Source organism: Pimephales promelas, chromosome 15, assembly GCF_988280905.1.
Source record: "Pimephales promelas chromosome 15, fPimPro1.hap1.1, whole genome shotgun sequence".
Lineage (NCBI taxonomy): Eukaryota > Metazoa > Chordata > Actinopteri > Cypriniformes > Leuciscidae > Pimephales > Pimephales promelas.
In genome coordinates, this window is record NC_142783.1 from 31,702,419 (window position 1) to 31,724,058 (window position 21,640).

The window sequence follows — 21,640 nt, forward strand, 5'->3', positions numbered from 1 at the left end:
TGAAACGTGTGTATGAATTCACGGTTGAGGATTCATCATGTGTAAATGCATCTAAATAAATTATTTCTATTGTGTAAATTTAAAAAATCATTTATTTGAAAAATGTGCATCCTCTACAATGGCTGCATATATATATGAAGAGTTCAGATGCAAAAGCCTCTAAATGCCATTTGAAATTTTCTTCTTTAATGATGATTTTTTTATCAAACTTGTATATTTAAGTTCAGTAATTTCACTTAAATAACAATTAATAGGTAATTACCATTGCCATTTAAGTGAAATCACTGAACTTAAATATACAAGTTTGATAAAAATGATCATTCTAGAAGAAAATTTCAAATGGCACTTAGAGGCTTTTGCATTTGAACTATTATATATATATTGAACTTTTGTGTTCTCTGCGTTCCCCTGAGAAACTTTGTGTTTACTTCCAAAGAGTTTGTCGAGGGAACACAAAAGCATTGAAATATATTCATTTTGTTTCCTCCTGTATCATATTTTTCCACCGCTATGTCCCTTTAGGGGCTCTGTAGAAGCTTAAAGGGGTGGTTCGGAATTTCCAAGTGAGCCTTAGTGTTATTTATCAGTGGAGACAGTTTTTAAAAATTTTCATCCAGTCGTCCCAGTTGCATAGTTCGCCGGCGCTAGGCTAGCGCGAGTCAACGGTAACGTTTAGCATGCCATTAAAACAGTTTTACCCACTCCACAGTACACCAAAAGCAAATCAATTGTAACGCCAGATTATCAATGTAAGTGTCTGTTGAGATAATAATGTTATAAATCAAACTATCCTTTTCTTCTCAATGATTGCATTACATTTACAGGAACTAGTTTCTCAGCAGCGGCGGAATTATACTTCACTCCGTTTAGTCGTAATGTTACTGCGCCAAAAAGTAAACACAGAACAGAAGCGCATGACAGTCGGGACGTCTAGCTAGCAACTTTGGATTATTTCTGCGGGCTTGGACAAGGAGACACCGGCAGAGACTCTTAAAAAATGAGCATTTGCAGTGAACATTTTATTTACATTTTTTAACGGTACGTGGTTACATTTTTTAACGTAACGAGCGAGCGTTTTCAATGGAAGTCGAGCTTCACGCTCGCGCATTGCATTATGGGATTGACAGCGGACCGGAGAATGTAGACAACGTTGAGAGAGCGACCAAAAGCGTCAAAAAGGTTGGCCATTTCTTGACTTTATGCAAATATCAAGCGAAAAACGCGGTCGGCATCCAATTGATGTGCGGTTCGGGATGTCACGTCTGTTTTGAGATTTTAAAAATATGCAAATTGTGCCGGAGTTTATGGATTTAGTTCAGTTTGTTTAGAAATTAGACCCTTTGCAGTTGTTATATAGGCTATGTTAAATAATTTTGGATGTGTTCATTGTGATTATACTGGCTGGGTTTATAAAAGTTTATAAAATTGAGGGGATATCTTTGCTTGGGGCATTTGTAAACAGAGCTTGTCTGTTTCCAAATGTAATCGCGTGCATCTCTGATGATTATTGTGTGTATATGTTGAAAAAAAAAAAAAAAGATTAAACCACCCTTTTAATCAATTGGTAATAAGAATTAGCATATTTGAACATTTTTATGTTTTGTGATTTAAATGGTTCTGTTGTCTTGTGTGACTGTTCAGTCACACATTTTAGCCAGTGAAGATGTGGCTGATTTAGTTTCATTAGTTTTTTAGTCATAGTTGCATGCATAATCATATAGATTGTATATGTTAAACATATGAATTAATATTTTATTTGTTATTATTTTAACCGGATAAGGGAAGGAAATAAAAGTAAATCTTGTATTTTTCAGATTTAATAAGAACCAGGACACAGGGTTTCACGTTCACCATTTAATTTCTGAATGCTGATACATATTGAGGTTTTTAAAACAGAGATTTCACTCTTTTACATCAACTTCTGTCTTTTTCACTCAAGATTTATTCAATAAAGGACTTGAACAATGACACACAGTATATTCTGGCCTGCCAGACATGACAGCTGTGGAACATGGAGATGCTGCTGCAAGCTGTTATGTTTTTAAGAGGATACATAGTGAAAAGACATTTTGACTCCTACTCTGAAAAACCTGGCACGTTCAACTCAAAAATACATGATGTTATTTCAGCTTCAAATGGGTTTTAACAGACAGCCAGGACTTTAATAGTCTTTAAGGCACAGCCTCTACTTAAGTCCCTGAATTTAAAAACATTTCTTCATTTGACACAATTAAGCACGCATGTATAATGTCTCACTTTCTTAACGCCATATTAGTACGGAGCCCCGAAAGGGACATGGAAAAAAATTGCTAGTGAACACAAAGATTTTCTCAGGGTGAACGCAAAACATTTGCGAGACAACATAAGCACTGAAATAATTTTTTCTCCCATCTCATATATTTTTTTCCATTGCCATGTCCCTTTAGGAGCGCCATAATACAAAAATGGGTTAAGTTCATACTTTATATTATCATATTATGTTCATGTTATCATATTACGGTCACTTAAGACATAACCGACTATGTTTAGCCTATGTAAATACTTGCCAAAACGGCTATTTAACCATAATTTTGTATGTATTTGTCCGCACTTCGTCACGCTTTTGCTGATTTATCCATATGCCTGCTCTTCTCTTTATCCTAGACGTTTACATTTTTTAACGTTTTATGAGACATGCATCAAATGTATGCTAACTTGTGTCCATCCGGGTACATCAGCATGTTCAAATTACTAGGTTTTTATGTAGTTATCGTCTCGTTTTTGTCAGTGAAAAAATGATGTTGACAAAATTAAAGGGATAGTTCACCCAAAAATTAAAATTCAGTCATAATTTCCTGAACTTCAAGTTGTTGTTTTTTTTTCTGCTGAACACAAAATACATTTTGAAGAATATGGGTAGCCCTAACCAAACAGTTTTTGGACCCCATTAACTTCCATAGTATAGTAAGTCAATGAGCCCATCAACTGTTTGGTTACAAACATTCTTTTAAAAACATCTTCTTTTGTGTTCAGCACAAAAAAAATTAATTCATACAGGTTTGGAACAACTTGAAGTTATGACAGAATTTTCCTTTTTGGGTGAACTATCCCTTTAACACGGCTTCATAATAGCATTTCTGTATATTTTCCTACTGAATGATAGAAGACCAAAATCAACAACTACATTAACCTGAATATTTAAAGAAGCAACAGTCATCTGTTCTTATCTGCTGTAAAAGGCCAAAGATGGTTTAGAGCACTATAAAATCATACCCATCTCATTGAGGAACAAATGCTGCATTTTAATCTCGCTGTAATAACTGGAAACGCGAAGCTAACAATAAGAACGTCAACCAGATTATCACTATTCCAATGATTTTTGTTAGTTTCCGCTGTAGATGATTTCACAATTACAATTGTGACAAAAAGACAAACTGTTCCTGAGGCAGATTTTTTTTTTCCAGAGAAGTTTGATATAACCATTTGAACAGCTACAAGATCTCAAATACATAAAACCTTGAATTTGATAAAGCATGTTTAAGAGATTAGGATTGTCATCATTTTCACAGTATTAAACACTTTCTATAGACTGCTCTAAGTGTTTGCTATGGTTTTCTTTTAGAGTTGATACACTTCTGCCTCCTCCATGAGAGAGATTTACAGCTCTAAGTGACTCCAATACACTCGACTGTGATCGGGAATGACACGACAAACTGTGAGTTTCTCTGTGATACATGCTAAGCTAGTGTAATAATCCCACATATGATTCCTAAATGCTACAAAAGTAAAATGACACTACATGGAGTGAAGGACCCGCTTTGTGTTGTACCAAATCACCACTAATGCCTGCTCAACTGATAAGGTACTTTAATACTGAACACGCACAGAAAGTGGAGGCCAAAAAATGTGAGAAACATTCAAATTGTCATTGTTAATACATGCAACATCAAGCAACTGAAGAGGTTTAAAAGGTTAGTTCCTTCTCCATTCTGACAGAATTTTCATTTTTGGGGGAACTATCCCTTTAAGAAGCCAACAAAGAGAGAGAAAAAAAGTTTAAAGGCTTAAAAAGTTAAAAATGCCATGTTTTGAAAGGTTTCTATAAAAAAAAACACTGTACATGCCTAATAATGAAAGTAATGAAGTAAAACAAAAATGTCCATAAACAACTATCAACATAATTGCCTCTTTCGGTCTGGAAAAGCTTTTCTTTTGTGAGTGTATTTTTAACAAGATGGTTATTGAATAACTATATATATATATATATATATATATATAGTTTATGGCTGAACTATTGAAAGTTTAGCAGAATTGTAAAATCGATTGCACTATGTCCATCTATTTTAAATCATATATCATGTCAGGCATTGTAATAAATAACTTTAATTTGGTTTAACTACAAGCTTGTTTTAAGTCCCTCTCAACAGAAGAACATGCAGGCAACATATATCGTGAAATAAATGTTATGTTTGCCAAACACACCAACCATCTAAGAACTATTGTTCTAAGAAAAATTGGTTCAGAAACGCTTTGCTTCCCAGTAGTTGTTGAGTTGGGGCGGAAATGAGTGCAGCGTCCACAAAAATAAAGTATGCTCATAAACCATAAGTAATTATGGTGACATAGGACCAGTGACATGCAATGCGTTTGTTTCTCCCAGAATCATACAAAGAAATCAAACAAATAATCAACACCCAAACATTTCATAAATATGTACAAAACAAGTTCAATAACCCTAACAGAGTCTCAGAGCAGCGGTATGTACACAGATGTGTTGCCTAAATACATCAGAAGCGAAAGGTTGCACATCGCTTTGGTTACCTCATTACAGAGCAAGGCTGCTTTTCAATATTTGAACATTTTGGCTGCATTCCCTTTCCCCCTCTGCCTTCCTTCTCCTGTTGCGTCTCCTCGTGTTGCAGGTTAGACAGCTAAAGCGCTCTCATATGCAAAGTCACATGGCTTCGGGGTCTGAAGAAAGGGCGTTCTTTGATCTGGATCGGGTGAAAGGTCTTAGGGATCTAGGAGGAGGCTGAGAGAGAGAGACAAGAGAATATGTCAGGCGAAATGCACACTTCATGTTTACTGTTCACGAAATAAACATGATCAGGTCAACATGAGTAAGGACATCTGTGATGTGTCAATCCAAGGAAAGACAAACACGTGACCTACATCTTTTGGGAATGCATGACTGAACATGCTTTGTGTGCAAAGGTTTTTAGTCAGTTAGCTTAGTCAGGTGTTAAACTGGTGTACCGGCTTTGGTTCACACATTTTGGCACCATTTAGCAAGTGTACGCAATGCTTGATGTGAAAAAAGAGCTGGTATTCTCTTGTGAACCGGCTGGGATATGCAAAACAGCGTCATAAAAAATGACTTCCGATAGGGTAGATCGACTCAGATGTTTTAATGAAGGTGTAATCAATTAAATGCAATTAACAATACCATTAAATATGAAGTATCTTTATAATATATGATATTTTATTTTTGTAATTGTAGCACCTGTTTTGTTCATTTTATGCAGAGCTTAGTAAATCAGACCGATAAGAGACTTGTCCCCCTGTAGTCAATCATTTTAACCCCTGATCATCAAAATGGCATATTAAAAAAAAATGTATTGAAAAAAATGTGTTATGCCTTAACCCTCAGGTGCTCTTCGTTTCGGAGTCACACTTGTTATCTTCCTGGTCAAAAGTGACCGGACACCTAAAAATTAAATTTCCTCCATCCCAGTAAAACCAATGCAATTTATTTTTGTTCTATAATATTTATTCTTTGTAATTTAGTATTTTGAGACAATTTGATTGAATTTATTAATATTTATGCAATATTTATTGTCTATTTTTGCCATGGAAAAATCTATATATTTTTCTATATATATATTATTTTTTTCAAAAAAATTATTAATGCAGTATATTAGTTTAATATAGAGTCTAGGCCTTCAAAAAAAAAATTTTTGAAGAAAATTTGAACCATCTGGTTACAGTATAGAGAAAAAGCGTAGGATCATGGTGTAACCACTAGATGGCATGTACAGCTCTCTATGGAGAAGCATGTGAATTCCTCAGATGTTTATGAACACTTTTTTTTTTTTTGTGGATTTGAATATATAGTTGAAATAATCTCAAAAACGATTTTTTATTTAAAAAAAATGTAAAAAATAAATAAATAAATAAATAAATAAATAATTGTGAATTTTTGTGTTTTTGTCAATTTCCCATTCATTTCCTATGGGGGTCATTTTTGACCAAAGACCACAAGTGTGACTAATTTTTTTAAGACCACTTAGCATGCTCAGATCATGACCTCAATTTTTTTGTGTGTTCACATACATAATGCCATAAAAGTCACCAAGTTTCGTAACATCGCGATGAAGCTGTGATTTTTAAAAATTCAAAACATACTTTTTGTAATCAAAATTTATTGGTGTGTATGTCTATAAAAGGTGTACTTTTTTTTTTTTAGAATTGTGGCCGATTTGTAGATTGCACATACAAATATTCAGAGAATTTTTTTTTTGTGTCAATTTCCCATTCATTTCCTATGGGTCGGTCATTTTTGACCGAAGACCACAAGTGTGACTATTTTTTTATGACCACTTAGCATGCTCAGATCATGACCTCAATTTTTTTTGTATTCACATACATAATGCCATAAAAGTCACCTAGTTTCATAACATTCCGATGAAGCTGTGATTTTTAAAATTTCAGAAATGACCAAAGAGCACCTGAGGGTTAAAATAGCTTGAATGTAACTATACACTCTTGCCTTATTTAGTATACGCGGTTCTATGAATTTGCAAATTAGCCTGATTGTAAGTTGTAAGGAGCACTATATTGAGTCCAAAATTTAGTTTAAATTGATAAAATTGTTCGTTTTAGTCGCATTTTTGCAGTTTCCCCTATTAAATCCAGTCAGATCTTTTGCCACTCAGTCAGGCTGAGGGGTTTTTTTCCGGCGGGAAAGTGACGTCAATGCATTCCCTCTATATGTAATGTTTGTTTAAATGCTAGTCTGGTCCTTCCAAACATGTAAAAGGCAGCAGAGTGATCTTAACTATACTGTTATGACGTTATGGTGCTCTTACAATCATTATCACAGGACGCCCACAGTGCTTAACTCCATTTATAGACCGATTGTCTTGCAGTGAACGGATTGCCTTTGTAACTCTTCCAGTGTAAGTCAACAGTTCTTAATGGTAGGTGTACTGAGACGTCATTTGCTCAAGGCGTGACTCGATTGACTCTCAACGGCAGCGTTGGTTAGTGATTGAGCAGGTTAGTCACAACACAGCTAGCAGCCATGTCTTTTCCTTATGACTCACTGCAAACCAATGCTAACCGTGACCTGAGGTAAGAGTGTTAGACTCTTGGTGAGTGCTTGAGAAGGTTAGTCACAACCGAGCCCCAGCGCAGCCGGGCAAGTCAACAGCTAGCCATCCGAACGCAGGGGTACCTCAGGGGCACGCCTCTTAAATCTGAACTGGAGTGAAGCAGACGAGGCAAACTCCTCCTTCTCCTGGGCCTCCTCTAAGGGTACAGGCGGGGGTGCGGATTTATCCTCGAAGGACTCAGGGGGGGAAAGCTGTGGAGTCGTGGGATCAGGTTGCGGCAAAGCGGCCTGCGATTGGGTCGGGGTTGGTGTGGGAATCAGCGGGCCAGGAGGCTCCACGTTCAACATCTCATATTCGATCATGTCAAAATCATGGCCTGTACCATGACAATCAAAACAAAGACTGTGACACCACTGCCTTTAAACTCTGAAGAGATATTACTGGTGTGTCAAAGTGTTTATACATTATACATTTTATTATGGAAGACTTGAAAATCTCAACAGATGACTCAACAGAGACAGTGGATTCAACATGATGTTGAATAATGATTTTTGGGTGAACTATCCCTTTAAGAGTTTTTTTTTTAACGATCCTTTCACTGAATCACAGTAATGTGTCATAGGAGTAAATGAAGATTAGAAAACAATAAACAATTTTCAATTTCAAACATTTACCCAGGACATTGGCAGGGCTACAGCACTCGGGTTAAGGATTAATTACATGTAAGGGATGATTGAGAGAAGCAGCTAAACCAAACAGGATTAGCAGAAATCTGATTGGCCGGTATAGGATCTTCTTCAAAGGGTTAAGAGGAGCACTGATCACTTGGCTGGGCATCGCTTACCCTTGCTGTAACCGGCCTCTGATTTGCTGCGCATCATGGTGCGTGTCCTGTGCTGCGTGTCTGCAGGTTGAGTGGTTACAGAACTTGCATTCTTCGCCTGGCCTTCTGCCTGGAAAGATGACAGGTCCTGCATGCTGAAACTGCGAAGTCTCTCAGAGAGAACGCCTTGACCCTGGATCGAGAACACGGAGAGTCAGATGCAACTCCTTAAGAACGTCTAAATACTGTCATGCTGTGAACTAGACTATCGTCAACAATCTGTTTTGTTTGTAGAAAAGGAGCATGATGATGTTGAAGTAGTTAATTTTTGTTTATCTAGCCTGTTTAAATTACGATAAGGTTTAGGCCTATAGTAAATATTCACTTCAAATGAAACTTATATTATGTAAAATTAAACTAACACTCAGTTGATGTACAGGTTAAAATGTATTGTCTGATGAAGAGCCACTATGCTCGAAGCGTCACCTGTGGTGAGAACATTTCAGAGCTGGTGACTGTGCCAACTTTTCCTTCTTTTCTTAAAAAACTTTTGTGATTGAACCAAGGTTATTATAGCTTTGCATTTTTTATTAGTTTTTTTTTATTTCGTTTTGAATTTTTGTTTTCAAATTCAGTTTAGTTTTAATTAGTTTTAAAAGTGGGTTTACTAGTTTAGTTTAGTTCCCATTTTTTGAAAATGTTTAGTTTTTATTAGTTTTAGTGTTAGTTTTAGTCTTTTTCGTAGTTTGGGTTATGAAAAAGGTCAGAAAAAGAATTGTGTAATAATAACTCAACAAAAACATCATACAATTTTAGAAATATCTATTCAACATTAAAACCAGTACATAAAATGTAGCCTACAATGTGAAATTCCTTTACCATACCAACAATCTATATATCTTCTATATATAAAAATCCCACAGCTTTACATGCAGGTTTTAAATAACGTTAAAATGAAAGACATTGACAAAGACGAAAACTAAGGACATTTGCTCTATAATTGTATTTTATTTTAGCTAGTTTTGCAAACACACATTACAGTTTTAGTTGGTTATAGTTTTTTTTTTTTGTAATGGCTCGTTTTTATTTTTATTTCAGTTAACGACAATGTTTTTTCCCATCTAGTTTCGTTTTTTCGTTAGTTTTCGTAAACGATTATAAGCTTGGGTTGAACACCCTCATTGGGCTTTTTTTGTGTTGAATCTTTAGTTTAAAATGTACCAAAAAATGATGATACTTTTAAAGCGATAATCCACCGTTTTTTCTTATTAAACTATGTAATTCCCTTAACAATCCTTCCCTTAAAAATAAATGATCAAATAAACATTTATTCTATTTTTTATAATTTATCGAAAATAGCCTATATATTTTTATCAATATCTAGTTTTGTCTGAAAGCCATTTTGTCTCAAAGAAGCTAGTCTATAAGTCATAGCTTTATTTAGGGTAAATTTGCAACCAATTTAAACTTTTTTTACTTTAGTTTTAACTTTATTTTAGTGTCATTGTTACATGCAGTTACTATAGTTATAACTATAAATTATGCATAATTACATGCAACTAAACCAAACCCTAACCCTATAGTAACTACATGTATTAACCTAATATTAGTCAGTACTTAAATGTATAATTACAGTGTAACAATGACACCTTCAAATAAAGTGTAACCTAAATTTAAATTTTTATGTACGCATTCATGTTTTTTTTACTGTTTATTACTAGACAATACTGAAACCACACAAAGCTATATTCAGAATTTGGTCATTTAAGTAACAGACTCGTGACAACACACTTCAAGAGCTTTAAGCCTTTGTACTTTTTCATGGAAGTGTCATTTCCTTTTAACAACTAGATGAGAGCACTCGATTACCTTGGTGGCAGCCATTACTGCGGCTGTTGCTGCCACATTCAGGCCTCTCCTTCCAAAATGCACCAGGGTGTCATAGCTTTTATCTTTTGCTTGGCAAAGGTATTCATCGATGTCCTGAGAAAGAGACATGAATATTTCACATATGCTTTATGGACAACGGAACTGATTCGTTTCATTGTACACTGTCAGATCAGCATCGTGTTTAACTTTCTATGAGCAAAAGAACATTTGAATAGTTTTCATTTTGCTTTGTTTTTTAGTGTTTATCAAATGTACTTGTCCTTCTGATGAATTTCCTGCCTCAAGAGAAGAGGAAAGTGGAAAATCACAGTATACCATTTCCTTACCAATGCTCATCCTCAGTCAAGCAGGTTACAGGAAAAAGAGTCAAATGTGCACTTCCTCCTTGACTCTAACAATTCACTTTCTTAGCATTAAAACAGAAAGATTCTCCACAGCTGTTAAGGATGATGTTTGTTTAACATGTAGAATAGAAATGCTTTAAAAAGTAATTTTTATATTAAAAAATTAAATGTATTAGTGAAAGCTCTATAGTATCTTTTGATATTTTTAAAATATACAGTATTATATAAAAATCATTTTTATTATTTTTTTTAAATTATTTTTATATATAAAAATAAATAGATCATCACAAAGGAACAAAAGGGATCAAATACATTACCTTCTCCTTAGAGGAGAGTGTAGGGTGGACAAATTTTCTATACAGGACACTGGATCCCTTTGTGTACGGGGAAAGTAACCACACGACAAAGGCAATTTTGAGCTCATAGTAGAATGGGAGCCTTCAAAACACAATAAAAGACAATAAAATACAATCATGCGCTCATGTGTCACGGTGGTTAATGCCCACATCAAACCGCCATTTGCATCAGCAGAAATGAAAATATGAGTAAGTCCTAACAATAGGAAATGAGCAAAGCAATGACGCATGTCCTTACCAGCACAGAAAGATGTCAGTAATCACTTCAACTGTAGTAAAAAGTGCAAATATTATCCAGTACATCATCCATTTCACCTGTTTGGAATAAAGCAGTTTAGAAATCAGCAGGCAAAAAAAGAAGGTTAATAAGCTCAACTGAAACATATCTGAGCTGTACTTACATATTCTCTCACATCTTTTGACTTAACAGCTTTATAAGAGGAGTATGCCGGGTAAAGGGTACCAAATATGAGCCTGTGAAAAATGCAACAAACATGCTTAAAGGGATAGTTCACTTTGAAATTCATTTTTGGTATGTTTTAGCTTACCTCAAGGGCATCCAAGATGTGGGGGGTCTTTGTTTCCGCAGTAAAAAAAAGTAAATTTTGATATTTTTCAGGTCAAACCGTTCTTGTCTGTCAGTCATATAATGCAGGTCTATGGTCACCACCTCAAAGAGCATGCACAGAGAACTCCAAATTAAATATGATTTAATGACTCGTAAATGTAAGTACACATTGATGGCCTAAGACATGAAACGAGCGGTTTGTGTGAGAAAACGAACAGTATTTATATCGTTTTTACCTCTTGTAACCACAGCCACGTCCAAGTGATCTGAGGGCACGGCCGCTTCGGTCTGCGCAAGCGCTGGAAAGAGGCGGAAGTGATCTCTCGCACGGTTGTGAAAAAAAATCAACGTTGTCTGTTGATATATCGAAATCGTCTTCCATTGCAATTTCCTGTGTATCTAAATATGTTTAGATCTTCAAAGTGAAGGATAACACTTTCGAAATCTCTGTGTAAACAATGAGTGATGTACACGCGCAAGAGATCTCTTCCGCCTCTTTCCAGCGCTTGCGCAGACCGAATAGCCCGCGCCCTCAGATCACTTGGACGTGACTGTGATTACACGAGGAAAAAACGATATTAAATACTGTTCGTTTTCTCACACAAACCGCTCGTTTCGTGTCTTAGGCCATCAATGTGTACTTACATTTACGAGTCATTAAATCATGTTTAATTTGGACTTCTCTGTGCATGCTCTTTGAGGTGGTGACCATAGACCTGCATTATATGACTGACAGACAAGAACGGTTTGACCTAAAAATATCAAAATTGAAACTACTGCGGAAACAAAGACACCTACATCTTGGATACGCTTGAGGTAAGCTAAAACATATCAAAAATTAATTTCAAAGTGAACTATCCCTTTAAGATAAACAGAGACAAGTGGAAAACAGACAGAAAAGGACAAGGGTATTTTTCATTTATCAGGCAATACATCATATTTGTAAGGGACAAGTTGTCATTTGTCACATTAGGTCTTATGTGTGTTTGAGTTGGACTTTTAGGGAAGGTTTACATAACAACCGTGCTGAAAACGCAAACTTTCCTTTACAGATGACAACATTGTCAAAACAATCCCCGTTTACACGGATCCGCGTAAACGATTAAAAATGCACTATTATACTCTCAGGCCAGTAGCTGGCGATGTCACTTTGTAAAGAAAACTATTCAGCCAATAGACTAAACATGTAAAACGCATGCGCATGTAGTCACCGTTTTCAAAAGTCTGGGTTTTTAGGGCCCCAAAATGCTGTTGTCTGATAAATGCACAGCCAAAATGCATAAAAAGTTCTCAGTTTTTAGTTGAAAACCGTGTTGAAACCCCTATGATGGGTTTTCTTTGTATCATTGTTTTGTTTCCTTTGTTTGAATTAGCTCCTATGGTTATTCATTGTTTGATTAATCCACCTCACCTGTTTCTTGTTTCCTCCCCTTGTTAACTTTGATATAGGGCTTGTTTTCGGTCATTCTTTGTTCCGTTCTCATGTTTGATGGTCGTTCCATTCTTATTTTGAGATTTCTGATAGTATTTTGTTATTTTGAGTTTGTTATTGAATAAAGTCTGCTGCTCATTGATTCTGCTCTTTTTCTACATAAATGTATATAGTATATGTATATCTGTTCTATTTTATGAATTTCAAAATTTTGCTGAAAGCTATTGAATATCTTATTTACAAGTTATCTTATCTTATTTATAAGTTATTTTCTCACATTTCATTGTTTAAACTATATATATATATATATATATATATATATATACTGTATATATATTGTAGATTAAAATGTAAAAAAATGTATATTCTGCTGATCAGTGTCAATAGGTAGCCTATTACCCCATACCCCCCTCTGAGAAATAATAGTGAATTATTGATATTCAAAAAGGTGCCTTTGTTAAACTGTAATAATACATGAGTAATAAGTACATGTACTCATAGGGTTAGGATTAGTGGTTGGTTTGGTTTAAGGTTAGTTGCATTTAATTTTGCATATTTTTTAGTTATTATTACTACAGTAATTGCATGATACATATGTAGCAATGACGCTGTAAAATAAAGTGTTACCCAACTATCCCCATTCTCCCAGGAGAAAATTCGTCAAAATGACATCATTGCTTGTATTACCTCATTTGCGCATGTACTAAGATCTCCTCAGAAATAACATGGTTTTAAAGTTCTAGAGTTTATTCGTAAGATAATTTAAAGACGGTTACATGATTTACAATATTAAAAATTACATAACAATAGCCGGTTATAATTCCCTAGGTCCACTTCCCTGAAAGGAAACCGCTCCACTCCCTTTCCATTATTGATATTTGAGATAACCTCCCTTTAGTAGGCCTGGAGTCTCCTTTAATCAGCCAAGAATATATTTGTTTCAATTCTTGTTGTATTGCAGCGCCATTGTAGCACATAAACAGGCGACAGATCTGTACGACCCCGTTTATATTCCAGGTTTACATTCTGCAAGCTTGATAAAAATAGACTTGACAAACAGCCTAAATGCTCGTCAAGGGCGCAAAGAAAACATCACAAGCCAATGGGACGGAACGAATAGCGTTTGCACTGTATAGGTTAAATGGGTTTCTGAAAAGTGCTAGATAGCTAAAAGAAGTGTCCTGCACCTGTGTTTAAGCGTTTGAGTTTAGCTCTATTCCAGTGTCCTCTCTTTCTCCCAACAAACCAGCCCAGCAACAGCTGCGCCTCTGACCCGATCAAATGACCCGAATCCGGAGTCACTCCTGACCCACAAAACAAAACATGACCGACTAAATAGTGTAGACTATCTAGGGCGCAAACACAGCTTTGTTGCATTTGTCGTTTATTATTAGACTCTTCACACAGCTAGTTTACTACACAAGTGTTGGCATATGTGCAGTGTCATCGGATATTGTGATCTAAAATGAATTGAACAGCTATTTAGAGATGTTGCACACACAGCAAGAGGATTGACGTGAAGCGCTATTACAAATAAGATATTTACGCGGAATACATTGACACGCAAATGTTAAGTCAATAATAGCGATGGTTAAAAATAAAACAAATGGTGAAAAACCCACACGTTAGTGGTCATCAGCTGGTTGACCATCCCATTGTCTTTCCATTATCTACTGACACATCAAAGACCTGCTCGATTCCAAACAACAAATTCAACATTCGAAATCGAATCCTATTTTGTGCATTTTTACTGAATTAGCCTATGCAATTGAATAAAATGTGAGCTGAGCTAAAACTGTTTTTATATCCTGCATAATTCACCGTGTCACTGGTGTCAGATTCTCATTTAGGATCCGTTTCCCTTAGCTTGCAAGTGTACAGTCAGCCTTTGTAATAACCGTTCAACACGTAAACACAAATAATCAAAAGACTAATAATCAGGACGAATCTGGCCTGATTCATAACCTCATAACCATATGTGATTATGTTCTGCCTAGAATTAAGAGAAACCCTTGCATTATCGCACCAAAAAAAATTAAAAAAAATCTGAAAAACAACATATTTATATAAGGATCAAGCATTCTCATTCTCATCCCAGTGAAAATGCTGTAAAGAGCAGAATGAAGACTTACACCACAAGCCTAGAAATAATCCAGGAGACCATTGCGCTGCGAGCGGCGTGTTGTCAGCAGGGAGGAGTTTCCTTCAGACTGAGCGCTTGACAGACAGACGCGACTGCGCATGCGCACTGACCTCAACATGTGGCGTCTAGATAATGGGCAAAAATAACAACTTATATGTCCCAAAATAGATATATATTAAGTAACAGTAGTGAAAAGGGTCATTATTATTATGCTTTTATACGCATAACATATATGTATAAGCCAGGTATATAGGCTATGCTGTCAATCGATTAAAAAAAATAACGAATTAATCGTACAATAATAATTATATCCATTCATTAATTGAGTAGGCTATACTTACAGTATAATTAAAAGATTTAAATTTAAATGTATATCTTTTAACATCTATTTAACATTTAGGGTTTAAAAAACATATTTTTGAATTCAACTGAACTTAAAACAATATTCCTATAAACCCATTATAATAACTTTAGCTGTGCCTGCTTTAATATCACAGGCCAGGGCTCACCTTTTTTTCTATAAGTCAAACCTGGTCAGATTTTTATTTGCACTATCACAATGCACAAAAAGTTACAGTTTTTGTTGTTTTGACCCATGTAATCTTGTAGTGTTTTAAGTTTTCAGGTAGGTCTAACTGAAAATTTAATGAAGTTATCAAACACTTCACAGTCTTCACTGCATAAATAATAAATTAAATCCTTATTAAAGTAACAAAAGTTATTCAGTCAAGACCAGAGAGTGATTTTCTATTTCTCTTTAATACTTTGATTATTATTAATGACAGACAGAAAGTCAAAGTCTGATGGGAAAAACGGATGCTGCGTTAAATATTTGTAACGTGTTAAACTGAAAAAAATAATCACATGCATTAACATTCATTTTGAGACACGAATACTATATATATATATTAAGTAATAGTTGATTACTACTAAGTATTTGGGTGGGTTTCAAATGCTATTTAAAAAACTCTAAACACCCTCGTTGAAGCTTAAATGTTCATCTTTGTGCATTAAACAGACCTTCTATAGAGGAGTAACCCAGATTCAAAGTGAAAAGAGTCTAAAGATCGGGTTTCCTTCACAAAGCTTTGGGTGAGTAGACAGGGAGGGAGTCAAAGGGAGAGAGACTGAAGTAGGTAAAATAACCCTCTGAGAATCCTGAATAAAACACCAGGCAATAACATAGTCAACAAGGGCTTTTGCATTACTGTAGAAGCACTACATAACTTATAAAAGACCTTAACAGATACAATACAACACTGTTTTATCAATGATGTGAAATTGCCTTTTTGCCTATAAAATTTTATTAGTGTTACCAGCATATTTTCCCCACTTACAAATTTGAGTGCATTAGATGTGAATGTTTTCCCACAACAGCAAAGGTATGAAATGAAGCAAAACGAATGAATTTGGTTCATTAGCCAACATATTGAGACTTGAGACATACTTGTAACTCCAGAGTGCTCAGCTTGTCAAATAAGCAGATCACACCATACTAAAAACTCATCATAATGCCAGAATGCACTGAGTAACTGTTTCATATGTAGACATGTAAGAGTAATATTCAGCAGACCATTCAACTTAAAATATAATATTGGATGAAACCATAAGATGAATTGTCAGCCATTTACATGTTAATCAGGCATTTCAGTCATCTAAAAGCAAAGGCATTAAAAAAATAGTCATAAAACAAAACAAACAAAGACAGAAGTGGATTTAAGCCATAACAAAAGCCACAAAGCGGCAGAAATCGACAAAAACAAAGAGAAATAAGATCCCAAACACCTGATGAGACAGTCAGTTATCGAGCACAGCCATTCCTTAATTCTCAAAGCCCGTCTTATCACTTTACTTACAAAATAACAATGCAATCGGATTTATTTTTATATGCAGCATTTGTACAAGATTTACAAGTAATGGCTTCCATGAATTTGTCCTACTCAGTAAAACAAAATTGCCAGATGTATGAAAGAACTATTCATTTAGCCCAAGTAAAACTGCAAATTCAACAACAGAGACGAAACAACTAAGACCAACACCGATATGACGACACTGCACTACAGATCCTTGGACAAGCTGCAGCTATAGGCATAGATTCAAACCAAATATCCATCAATAACATGGACTTGAAGTAAAACTTTAATGATTTGAAATAGCCATGTGTATACGAGTACAAGAACTGAATATCTGACTTCACTGTTCATTATTATTAGTATTACACATAATAAAGAGTTAGAAATTGATAGAAATATAGACATTTTTATTTCTATTCTATATCCACTATTTTATTTTAAGTGAAGTCCGAATTTAGTCCTATATTTACCATGCCAAAGTGCCTTATGTGTAGAAAAGCTACAGAGGAAGATATGTTGTCTATGCCTATAGAGCTTGAAGGGAACGCAGGTGTTTTAGCTCCTCAGCGCTGCTAGTCTGGACTGCATTGCCTCGATATCTTCTTCTTCCTCTTCCTCTTCGTCTTCTGAGGCTGCCGTGGCTCCGATCTGCACTGGATCAGGCAGGGCGTCTGTGACTTTGCTGGGAGCTTTTCCAAGAGCGCCTGTTATAAAAAAAGCAATACCTTCAGCTTTGGTTCTCCTGCATTAATAACCTGAGAGTACATAATGACTAGGGCTGGGAATTGACACTTTTCAAATTTCATAATTCGATTCAGATTCACATGCTTGCGATTAAATATCATGTATATACTGTGTGTATATATATATATATATATATATATATATATATATATAAAACTCCTTAATGCGGAATATACGTTATTGTAAGAGGTTAGCGACCCCTGGTGGCGAAAAATCCAGCATATTGTACCTTTAACCCCCTGGAGCCATATGTATTACTTGGATGGATATATTAATACATATTATGGATTGATGCACTTTTTTGGGCTTCAAAATCTAGGGTAGATCACTCCCATTATAAAGCTTGGAAGAGCCAGGATATTTTTTAATATAACGCCGATTGTGTTTGGCTGAAAGAAGAAAGTCATATACACCTAGAATGGCTTGAGGGAGAGTAAATTATGCGATAATTTTATTTTTTGGGTGAACTAACTATTTAAGAATCGATACTGGTTCATCAAAATGAGAATTGATTAAAATTGATAAATCAATATTTTCAACCCAGCCCAAATAATGATGAAATGTTTTGTGCTAATGCTATGCTTTTTTCATAGTAAGAAAAGGCTGGGGAGGTCAGGATAAAGTGGCCATTTTCACATCCTGGGTTTAAGTCATGTGGTTCCTTACCAGCTGTAACCTCAAAGAGGATCCTGTCAACCTCAGCCTCTGCTTCTTCCTCCATCTCCTCCTCATCCTCCATCCCTCCCAGTGTATCCTCCAGCATCTCCTCTATGATGCCAGCCTGTGTAGTACGAGGGCTCCACGTTAGACATGTTACGTGTGCTCATCGAGACGTTTCTTTGAGGAAGTGTTTGTGTAAGTACCTTCATCATCTCTTTTGAGAGTTCTCTCATGGTGGCTTGAATCTCTGGGATTTTAACCAGGCTTTGCATGGCCTTCATGACCTCTGTGCTCTTCTGCAAGGCACCTGCCACTCTTAATAAAGCTGGAATGGGAAACCAATGGACAAATGTCTGAGCAACACTGTACAATAAGGTTCTTTACGGTAATATTAGTTCATGAAACAAAAATACTAGTTTACTAGGTTACTGTTCATTTCTACATATATTATTAGTACATTTCTAACATGTCAAGCTGTATAAATTAACAATAATGCATTACGAATGTATATAAATTACCGATGGAAAAAAAAAGCATATTTATAAAATAACATTAATTTAGATTAATAATAGTCTTTTAGGGTTCACTGTTTTACTGTTTGGTTTGGAAATATTCTCAGGTGGCCTCTTTTTCTTTTATTTAAACGTATAAAAACTTATTTCAATTTATTTTAATTGCTCATGTGTAACATCATAAACGGCTTTACTGTTACTTTCAGTGAATTAAGAAGTTAGTATTAGAGCTGATTCTGGATCAATTGGGGATCACAATTTTTAGGTTAAAAAAAGAGATCACGATTCTCCCACGATTCTGGGACAACTAAACCCAATCACATGTAATTTACTAGAGGTTTAAACAAAATGTAATTAAAAAAATATATATTTCATTTCATTAATTTGAATTATTATTATTTTTAACATGGTTTGAATGAATGATTCAATGACTCAATTTTTTCATTACTGGATGAATAAGCGTTTTTCAACGAATTATTCAATGACGAATCTATGTTTTACAGTCACTTGTCGCCACCTACTGATGAAATCATGATCATTGATAATTGTTATTTGAAGGGCCAAAATACCCCCCGAAATATTTTTTAGTTTTATTTAGTTTTATATTAGTTTTCAAATATATTTTAAGGCCCTATACTGCTTTTCTCCAGAGATATAAGGACTTCGATGTGGCTCCATGAGTAAATTGGCAAACTACACATTTTCAGTGATCAAAAAACAAATGTGGGTCACTTTGCACGTTTTTTTTCTATCAACTTACAGGATTGTTGGGTATGCAAAATAAAAACTACACTCACATAACTGATTCTTCATACTGAGCAGTACTGAGTTCATCTGGGCTTTAGAGGCGTACAGTTTGTTGACGGCTTTCTTTGAGTGAATCATCTCTTTGGCGAGAACGATGCAGACATCTCTCTGTCCCTTCTTTGCAGCATCTTTAATGGATCTCTTTACCTTCTCCTCCTCTCTTTGAATATCTTTGGAAAAACATATACAATTGCAACTTCTGTTAAGTAGGCTACAGTTACTACTGTAAATTGAACAATTTAATATTAGAATAAACTGCAACTGATAAAAAAATTATAATAATAACAAACGGTGTATTTGACCTCACCTCGGATCTGTCTGTCAATAACCCTCATTTCTTTCCTAATTTTGAGAGACCATTCATTGATCTGTGGAAAAGAGATGAAAACAGTTTGAGATCAACTACCTGTTGTGATTGGATTTAACCAACACCCGTGTAAAGGCGAATAACTGAATTTGGTTTTCATAAAATTGCCCGTAGGGACCACACAATTTAACGTAACTTTGAAGGGCGCCGTTTAAAAAACAAATAAAGACATGACGTAATACAGTATGTAACTAACTAATGTGACAAGCGATCTATTTATAGGCCTGGTATTATTTACAATGGAACATTTGTTAAAACCGTTAATTCTCGTCGCCCACCACGATCGATGTTTCACTTACAAGGTCCTTCGGGGGTTTCTCTTGTGTTTTTCCAAAAAGCCCCATTTTAAACTTAGAAATTAAATAGTTGAACAGAGACGGGCACAATCAAAATAGGACATTACAAGTCCACTTCCTGATTCCAGCCTCTCGACATATGACAACATAGGACATTTCCGGTTATGCGGAGGACGGTTCACTTTTCATAATAAAAGCACGACTCGACCTGTCATTTTTTTCCCCTGAGAAGTATCACACCGCATGATTGAATTTTAGTTTCTGATTCATATTTTTTTTTGTCATTATGATGGTGATATTAAATATTTATTAATTAATATAAATGGTTTCGTCATGTTTGTTTATGGTCGGAAATGTTGTCAAGCGTCACAACATTAGACAATTTCAATAACTAAACTCACTTTTAAACAATTAAGGGCCTCAAAAACATACAGGACTATTTATTTATTTAGTTATTTATTATGAAAGGGATTTAAACCTAGAATGCAAATATGAAGTGAAACACTTTCAGGCATAATTGAAATGAAAATCCTATTCTTATATAAATTGTAATGAGGCTCTTTATTATAAACTTATATTTATTATATATTTATTATACACTTTATTATAAACAAATAGAATGCATGAGAATAATTTCCATATTACATCAGAAGAACATATCACATGCGTCACAATACAATAGAAATGACAAAAATTAAAGAAAAAGAGAGAGTACATCTATATATTGTTGAATAAAAGTAGATGCTTTGTTTTGTATATGAAAATGAAGAACATTGCAGTTGTTTTAATTGATTTGCTGTGTTTAGATTTTGGCATCACATCCATGCACATTTTAATCTCCTTCTTAAGCACTGCACAATTGGGTTTACCATTTGTGAATTTATTTACATCTTTGGATATGAATTTAAATGCATAAATATTTAATATTTTTTCAAAATGAAACCAGCATCCTTTTGAGCAATGGTCCTTAATAAAATAACCCAACATACTTATAGGATAAGAGAAAAGTATTTCAAATATTATCAGCAATGAATCTCTTAACATCTTTCCTGAAACACTGTGTCCAAAACATATGAGAAATGGTTTTAGTAGAACTTTTCACAGAAAGTTTCAATATTTTTCATTTTTGTAAAAATTGCTTTGTAGGATAGACTCTATATTTGATTTATTTTGTATGAGATTTCCTTAACCTTATTTGTAAGGAGGAATTTTTGGCACAACGACCAAACTTGAGACCAAGATACATTATTAGAGAGAATAGAAAAGGTTCCAATAAAGGACAGTAGGAGATATTCTCTTCAAAAAAAAAAAAAGTAAAGAAAAGGAGAAATTCTCTTTTAAAAATAGGGATGTAATTGTATAATTGTTAGATTTTAACATAGAAAAGCAAATCGATCCAACCGGGGTGTTTTCAGGTCTGGGAATTAATTTCAGCCGGTAATATAAAAAACAGATTATATGACAAGAAAAAAAATGAATAAACACATTGTAATAATCAACACCTTTCTGTAATATCAATAGAAATATCTGCC

The 21,640-nt window shown here is 34.8% G+C and overlaps 2 protein-coding genes and 1 long non-coding RNA gene across 3 annotated transcripts; 1 reads left to right on the forward strand and 2 right to left on the reverse strand.

Annotated features, from left to right (window-relative positions):
- The first annotated feature begins 347 nt into the window (after positions 1 to 347).
- On the forward strand, positions 348 to 4,023 carry LOC148973592 (uncharacterized). The gene is made up of 2 exons (XR_016146721.1): positions 348 to 1,179; positions 3,602 to 4,023. It is a non-coding gene; the product is annotated as an uncharacterized LOC148973592 (long non-coding RNA).
- Positions 1,840 to 14,947, reverse strand: reep1 (receptor accessory protein 1). The gene is made up of 8 exons (XM_039666400.2): positions 14,859 to 14,947; positions 11,128 to 11,200; positions 10,965 to 11,041; positions 10,688 to 10,808; positions 10,006 to 10,119; positions 8,158 to 8,329; positions 7,436 to 7,689; positions 1,840 to 5,011 (listed from the first exon to the last, which is right to left on the reverse strand). Exons 1-8 carry the CDS (start codon positions 14,888 to 14,890, stop codon positions 4,934 to 4,936), a joined length of 921 nt encoding a protein of 306 aa, XP_039522334.2. The 5' UTR covers positions 14,891 to 14,947; the 3' UTR covers positions 1,840 to 4,933.
- A 2,043-nt stretch (positions 14,948 to 16,990) lies between these two features.
- Positions 16,991 to 20,268, reverse strand: chmp3 (charged multivesicular body protein 3). Its single transcript, XM_039666380.2, has 6 exons — positions 20,112 to 20,268; positions 19,753 to 19,813; positions 19,436 to 19,615; positions 18,330 to 18,451; positions 18,133 to 18,247; positions 16,991 to 17,426 (listed from the first exon to the last, which is right to left on the reverse strand). Exons 1-6 carry the CDS (start codon positions 20,154 to 20,156, stop codon positions 17,278 to 17,280), a joined length of 672 nt encoding a protein of 223 aa, XP_039522314.1. The 5' UTR covers positions 20,157 to 20,268; the 3' UTR covers positions 16,991 to 17,277.
- Positions 20,269 to 21,640: the final 1,372 nt, after the last annotated feature.

What these genes read in the sequence shown, in the direction of transcription:
- chmp3 (XM_039666380.2), bottom strand. Translation starts at nt 20,156, where the DNA reads ATGGGGCTTTTTGGAAAAACACAAGAGAAACCCCCGAAGGACCTT. An exon ending in CAGTATGAAGAATCAGTTAT is followed by an intron (nt 18,452 to 19,435) that starts GTGAGTGTAGTT and finishes TTCCCATTCCAG; the next exon opens with CTTTATTAAGAGTGGCAGGT. An exon ending in CCTCTTTGAGGTTACAGCTG is followed by an intron (nt 17,427 to 18,132) that starts GTAAGGAACCAC and finishes TTTTTATAACAG; the next exon opens with GCGCTCTTGGAAAAGCTCCC.
- reep1 (XM_039666400.2), bottom strand. Translation starts at nt 14,890, where the DNA reads ATGGTCTCCTGGATTATTTCTAGGCTTGTGGT. An exon ending in CACTCTCCTCTAAGGAGAAG is followed by an intron (nt 10,120 to 10,687) that starts GTAATGTATTTG and finishes TCTCTTTCTCAG; the next exon opens with GACATCGATGAATACCTTTG. An exon ending in AGAGGCCGGTTACAGCAAGG is followed by an intron (nt 7,690 to 8,157) that starts GTAAGCGATGCC and finishes GTCATGGTACAG; the next exon opens with GCCATGATTTTGACATGATC.